The sequence below is a fragment of the Montipora capricornis genome, chromosome 3 (genome assembly GCF_036669925.1).
Source record: "Montipora capricornis isolate CH-2021 chromosome 3, ASM3666992v2, whole genome shotgun sequence".
Taxonomy (NCBI): Eukaryota; Metazoa; Cnidaria; class Anthozoa; order Scleractinia; family Acroporidae; genus Montipora; species Montipora capricornis.
The window spans coordinates 53,789,242-53,796,741 of record NC_090885.1 but is presented as its reverse complement, the minus strand read 5'-3'; the positions used below and the strand labels follow the sequence as shown (position 1 = coordinate 53,796,741).

The following is a 7,500-nucleotide window of genomic DNA, read 5'->3' as shown; positions in this document are numbered from 1 at the left end:
ACTCTCGAGCAGCTATTTCCCACTTTGAAACGTGAACTCTACGAAAGTGTGGATGGACTGAGTTCAACCGGCTCAAAATCTCTATTTCCCGAAGATTCCCCTTTGCTACCTGGATCAGTGAAAATGCACCGGGAAGCAAACACGTCAGATGAGGGCATACTTTTGATAAAAAATCATTTTGATCGAAACGACTTCGCTGACAGGTTGTCAGACATCGATCTCGACTTGAACTATACTGACATTGCACTCATCAACAAGAGCAATGGAATGTTGTCAGAAAGCCACCTGCATTTTTCCAAGCAGTTAAATTTTGGAGAACAAATTAACAAAAACGCCAGCTTTAAGGTTACACATATGAAAATGACCCTGACGAGCCATGCTTCTCTTGTTGAAACCATTTTTTTGGAACACAAGGAGGGCAAAATGATCAGTTTTTACTCGTTCGTGAAGTTGGTTATTCCAAAATCAAATGTCACCTTTTCGATCCATGAAAATCCTGAAGGATTACAGTCAAATGCCAGTAGGATTTTCTTTACTCATCCCTCACCCGAGCAACAGCATAATTTTACCAGCAACTCGTCGAGCAGGACCCGTAGAACAGCAAACTATGTCCCGTGGAAAGAAGCGGATCCATTACAATTAAGCGTTTTGCAGTCATTTACTTTGTTTGAGAAGAAATTCATCGGTATTGATGTGAAAGGTGAGGGAATGGTTTGGTTGGAGCCTGAGGATGGCGACGCAATGGAGATAGGTGTGAGTTTCAGTCTGTTTGTTGGAGGGAAAGATCTTGGTAACATATTCAAGGAACGATACAAGAAAAACCACCTGGAGGATGGAAAAGACTGGCGCATTGTATTACATAAATTGCCCATAAAACTAGTAAGTGATATCTTATTTATTCTGTCAGTTTTCCAAAATGTAGATTTGTATATACTGGTAAGAATGGGTAAATGCGATGGTATTGTACAGAAATACATTTTGTGCTCCAAATTGTGTTCTTGATTACCGGCAGGGGTTGATTTAAAAGAGGGTAGGTAGGGAACTGCGTTTCCCCTTTTCATATTTTTAAAAAATTTCAGTTCATACAACTAACCATTTCGCAAGTTTTATTGAAGTTGTATTGAGGTTCACACTCGCGAAAAATTGTTTGTCTCTCTCTTCCTGATTTCTGGGATTGCACAATGATTATATACGGCATTGATTGCAATGACTTACAGTTGTTTAAAAGAAAAATAGCATTGATATAAAAAGCATCCGTTCATCTATTCTACTACTCTGGACGAACGCCGTGCACCCTGGTATTTTCCCTGTGACTACGGTGGCTGGATAATGCATGGTTTCCATATTAACTGGCAATCGCTGAAATAGAATTGAGGTCTATCTCAGCGATCATTGTCGCTGCGATCGCAACTACCCGACATCCGGTGAGTCGGGCCGTCAACAGCAATTGACGATCTGACTCAGTTGATGTAAATTGGACATGTGTAAAACTTTTCTTCCAGTGATTGTAACGACCATATGGAAACCATCCTTAAGTGGCTGGCTGCATAAGCGCGTACTGTCAAGAAAACTGCGATTTTTTTATAACGTCGTTGTTTATGGCAATACAAGATTAACAATTTTCTTTTCACCACTTTCTTTATCTCTTTAGACAATTTCTGTGCCTGTGTTCATATTGAGCCTTGGGGTTGATTTCGATCTGGCATTCTCACTTGATAACCAGATAAGCTTTCCTCCAGAAGGAAATTCAATCAATCCAGTCAAGCTCGCAGTGGAGGTAAATATATTTTTCCGTCTCAATAACGCGGGTATGTTCTACGTGGCTCGTGGCTAGTCCGTGAATTAAGGTATACTGAAAGGCTTCGCTCATGGAGAATTATAGTAAGTTTTAAACCTATCCAGGAACCCATGAGTAAGAGCCTCTCTATGTTCTACATACTTGAGTCAACCTTTGCGCGGATCTTTCTATTTTTAGAACGAACCCTTCAGCATGAGACTCACATTTACATCAATTTGCATACCTTGTTTTGCTATTTTTGTCTTCATTTGACAACAATTTTATTTTGATTGGCCATTCTAAACAGTGCGTGCAGAGCCGAAGAACTCGTGGCGTTCTAAAAATAGAAAGATACGCGCAAAAGTTGACTCGGATGAGAGAGGCAAGCTCCGACTCATGGGCTCCTGACCTATTTACAAAAAAGGGTAACAAAACTTCAGCCTGGTATCATCTCAGTGTATTCTCAAATGTTCGGTCGAGAATGTAACCAATGTTACTGCTTGCGCCAAATTGTTATTGTGTTTTGAACTGCTCGAAGCCTGGTCAGCGCAAATCGTTGCAAGGTTAAGAGGTATCAAACCCATAGGTTTCCATGGTATTTATGCTGGTTAGGTGACCGGCTGCTAGCGCTCGTAGTTGAAATGGTAGTCACTTTAACTTAAAAGCTTAATACCGTTGTCTTTTTGAAAACCAATTCTACGTGTAAGCTACTGCTTTTTTTTGGTTATAGTGGTCTCTCTCTCAAAAAAGTGATCAATCTGTCTTTCTATATATTAGGTTGAGCCCTCTTGCGAAGTTACTGTGAGTATTGAAGCGTATCTTTCGGTCTTCGTGATACGAGCTGGAGCTTACGGAGATGGTACATTAGTACGTACTGGTTTACCTGTGGCGCTTTCCTACCAGGAGATACGTTCCCCTGGGAAGAAGTGGTGCATGGAGCTGTCGGCTCGTTTGACTGCGTTGGAACTGAGCGCCGGTATCTTCTACCAGTGGAGACATTGGTGGCTGTTTGGATGGGGCGAACGGCATACTCTGTACGAGTTTGGAAAATGGTCAGCTTACAACAGAAATTGGGAGTTGTGGGAAAAATGTGGCTGATGGTAAATGGCAATAGCAATTCAAGGGAACATTCGTACAAAGAGATGCTCTAAAACAGTTCTTGCTGGTTTTGCATTAGTAAGGAAAAAAAGAAAAAAAATTGAACTAGAAATTACACCCTCAGATTAGTTACTTTTAAATGGTAGCTAGTAAGTTTTATTAAAATTGCATCATGATGTTTATCTCCAAGTAGTGGAGGGGTGTTAACCACTCTAAAGGCTGGTTTCCATATGATCGTTAGGATCGATTGATGATTTCCAAAGGGGACCTGGCTCTAACAACATCGTTCGTTCCATTCCTGAAATTTAACGCGGCGGCTGTGAATCATCGCTTCTGCTTGCGGCTGCTTTTTTCTACTTGTGGGTGTTTTTCAACGCCGAAAAATAAAAAGAACCATAGATGTTGGGTTCGGGAGATCTTTCAGAAGAGGAAAGGAAAACTCAGTATTGGCAATTTTCTGTCGGCAATGAAGTGCATCCTAGTATTTTCCCTGTCGTTACCATCGTTGCGATCGCTTGAGAGTGGTTTCCATAGACCACTTTCATAAATAGCAACGACCTTTACATTACTTTGTATTTAATGTTAATTAGACCAATTGACCTTATTTTGGAACAAAAATTCTTTTGAAACTTGCTCGTCGTAGCGAGGCTACAAAGGCTTGCAAGCATTAAAACAAAAGAACAGTCATTTTATTTGGCTGCCATTATGAAAGAGTTTTATATGCATATGATCGCTTTAAACGCTGACCTTTTTTCCAGCGATCGTAACGATCATACGGAAACCAAGACAGCTAATTTGTTTTATGATTAACTGATTAAAAGCTAATGCTTTGTTAACTTCTTCATAGAATCATTAAATCATCGCATTCATTCGACACAACCGATCGCAAAACTATTTTACGCAAGATGTCATACTTTGAGGCTGACCAGCCAATTATCACGTAGTTTCGTCTCTTACTTAAGGTGGCTCAAACCAGTTTCCGCTTTTTCAAGAGACTGCACTATTAAAAGTATTGGCTGAACAACATTGTTTCATATAACGGTAGAGTAATACCACATAAAAGCATCAATTAGTACTTCACAAGATATACCGTAAATGATCTAAAAAATGTCCGGCGCGTTAAATAGATATGAGGCCTTTATTAGAGAGGAACGTTTATTTCAAGTTAACCGTAACAACCAGAAAATCCAAAACAAGTTCATAGTTCTATATCAATGCGGCGAAAACAGCAACTTCATAGCGGAGCTCCGCGCGCGCCGGAACATATGGTGCGAGAAATCTTGGTTTTATAGCCATGACGTCATCGACCGTACGTCCACCCCTCCATGTATGCCAATGTGACCATTATCATGCTAGTTTACAGCATACATCTTTGATATTGGAAACCCATGTTTTGATCAATTGACACTTGTCAAAACAAGAAATCCGCTGACCAGTATCACGTGACCATATCGTGGGCTCAAGCTTATAGCCTACCGAGGTCAGCTGTTTTTTAAGTTCACTGCTGACCAGGTACTGGTTTTCCATTGGATTGAAGGCTCAACCCAGGTTAACTTACCTAAACACAAACGAGGCTTCAATTTTCGCGAGCTTTCTGTGGCTCGACGCGGCTACACGGCCATACTACATCAACTATAGTTCTTACACAGTCAACGCTTTTCGTGTTCAGGTGTAAAACGGTTTGGAAGATGTTTTCTTTCTGCATTTTTTGCTTTTTAGCAAATGTCATGAAATAAAGTCCCGTGGGAATTTCGTGAAGAAATGAAATGTTTTGGTGACAACTTTGGAACTCGCTCAGACGGGATTTATAGGGGATCAGAAATGTGACATGTGTATCCCAACATAGAAACGAGGCTCAAACATAAAATTGTCTATAGCTATCCATTATTTGCATAAAATTGAACCAGAATCACCACAATTATGCAAATCAATGTTTCAAATATGAAAATGTGATTTTAAGAGGTTATTGGGGTCACGTGACCAAGCTAGCATGAGAACGAGGCTCACACAAACGCTGCACTGGAAAGCCCTTGTGACGAAGACGGAGATTGACGAAAGTATTGTTGGATGCATGTCGTCCGTGTAATCAAATAATCAAAAAGTGTTTATATGGTAATGGCTATCACGTGACCATACTTGCATGAAATCGAGGCTGACACAAAAGCTGCATTGGAGATCATGGAACATTGCAAAAGGATGGGGTTTGAAGTATTGTTGATAAACCCTGTGCATTCGACATGTTTATAAGTTTGGGGCTTTCAGATGAAAAGTTTATCTTAAAAATGAAGCAAAAGTAAGAAATACTCTCAAAATCACAGAAACATGAGAAATAGGAGGAGGATTGGTTGGCATCACCATAAATGAAGCTGCTCGGATGAAAGTCTTCCTGATACCTCCAGAGCTCGCAAGCCTAGGTGAACCAGCAAAGAACATGGCGGGGGTGTCTTCCAAGCCTCAAGGTCGTCATCATAATCTCACTGCAGCTGTCTTAGCCCGCGAAGAGAAAGTTGTAGTACAGCTAACAGGCACTATTGAAAGGTTCACGAAGCTATTCTTTGATGCACAAACCGACCTGTTCAACCTAGTGACCAAGGTTTGTGTGAGCAAAGGAGATCGGCAGGAGACTGTTTGACTGTTTTGTAAAAGAACGAGTCCGGTCTGGCGAAGTCAACCTTTGGTCTCCCAGGAGCAAGAGAAAACTCTTAACATGGAAAGCCCGTGCAAAGGTGGTAAAGGTGACTGCAGGAGACTGGGGAGCCTCAAGAGGATATTAGGTCCCTTTTCTTGCATATGATGATGGTGTGCAAGAGTCGGCCAGAACTCGATGAAAGGAAACTGTCCACCAACACGAATGTTTGGTAGGCCCGCGATCATTGTTTGCTGCTGGTGGTACAATGCTTCACTGTTCATCCAAGAGTACCAAGATTAATCTAATGAACATTCTGGTGAAGCTGAATGGCAACAGAAACAACAGGAGAGTAGCTATTCCAAATGAAGATCAAGTGCAATTCGCAATTTTAGATAGAATGTCAGACGTTCAGTCACTTGACAAGCCAGAGTGGATTAACAATTGCGCAAAGATGGCTGAACACTTCAGCGACTGTGTTCTGCAGACGTACTGACTGGAAGTAGTAAAGTGCGTTTAATTTTCGACAGATATGATTTACCTTTGTCACTCAAAGCGGCCACCAGGGTTAAACGGCAAGGAGGCCAAGCTCCAGTGTCTTACCGCATCACTGACACAACACACATTGCTAAAGTTCCATTGAAGCGACTCCTGTCACACACGAAGACCAAGATGAAGCTCACCATCTATTTGGGCCAAAAGATTAAGAAAATGCTGATCGTAGTGGAAGGCAACTGGTGGTAGCATGGGGAGGTGAGTGTCAGGCAACAAACAAAGGCGTGGGACATTTACAGAGTAACCAAGAGAAAGCTGACACAAAGATGATCTTGCATTCCCTCGATGCTACGGCTAATGGTGCAACCCAACTAGAGATTCACTCTCCGGACACAGATGTCTTCGTCCTTGCTCTTAGGCGTTATCCGGAATTGAGCAATAAAACGCTGTTTGTTGCGAGAAGAGGGCAACACCATCCTCATGATGATTGAGCTGAAACCGATTGTTTAAACCCTAGGGACAGAGGAGATAGCAGCACTCCCAGCATTCCATGCCCCTAAGCGGAGCCGACAACAGGAAGTTTTTCTGGAAAGGGAGAGCTTGTCTGCTCGAAGTTATTTGCACAGGCGGATCCACTCCATTATCCATGCCCTTGCAGAACTTGGGCAAGCCGCTCATCCGAATGAAAAAATTGTCTGACCCATTGCAGACCCTTAACAATAAACCCCTTAATAACAAACCCTTAAATGGCTACAAGCTTTAGTGCTTTACGTGAACTCCCAATTCATGATCTGCATCACCAAGAATTCATTCGAGCTACGGGAGCGTGGGTTCATCACACTCCAACTTCTTTATTAAATTCCAAGGATCTTTTCCAGGATACAATTGAAAGTCCAGAAAAAAATGATGACCTACTCAGAGTCAAAATACTACACTGTCAAACAATCAGGGACTCTTTTTCAAAAAGCCAAGAGGAAAAATGGATTTTCTATGCTCCATTTAAGTATGCGTAGTTTACCTAAAAACCTATCATTACTAGAGGACTTTATTACCACGGTTGAAGAAGCCCCTAAAATCATTGCTATCTCTGAAACGAAGTTAAAAGAAAACAACATACACAACATTAGCATTCCGGGTTATTCATTTATTAATACTAACTCCAGAAGTGCAGCTGGTGGTGTTGCCATTTATATTGCTAATGAATTAGATTTTTTTCGAAGGCGTGATATAGAACTATCGGGAGACAACATTGAGTCGTGCTGGGTTGAAATTAGTGGTGAAAAACTTAAGAACGTCGTGATCGGATGCATTTATCGGCACCCATTAAATGATCGTCAGCATTTCCTTGAATCCCTAAGGGAACAATTAGAAAACCTAAACAATAAAGGTAAAGAGGTCTTCATTTTAGGTGACATTAATATAGACTTTTTAAAATACAACGATGACAACCAAACCTCTGAATATTTAGATATGTTACTCGATCAGGGATTTATGCCACTTATTA

At 41.2% G+C, this 7,500-nt stretch overlaps 1 protein-coding gene across 1 annotated transcript in view; it reads left to right on the top strand.

Annotated features, from left to right (window-relative positions):
- LOC138043393 (uncharacterized skeletal organic matrix protein 1-like) overlaps positions 1 to 4,636 on the top strand; it is a 13,916-nt gene extending 9,280 nt beyond the window's left edge. Inside the window, exons 4-6 of the mRNA XM_068889641.1 lie at positions 1 to 879; positions 1,652 to 1,777; positions 2,555 to 4,636. The exon at positions 1 to 879 is cut by the window's left edge and continues 85 nt beyond it. Of these exons, the coding sequence (XP_068745742.1) occupies positions 1 to 879; positions 1,652 to 1,777; positions 2,555 to 2,875 (1,326 nt within the window). The 3' untranslated portion in view covers positions 2,876 to 4,636. The remainder of the gene's footprint in view (positions 880 to 1,651; positions 1,778 to 2,554) is intronic.
- The last annotated feature ends 2,864 nt before the right edge of the window (positions 4,637 to 7,500 follow it).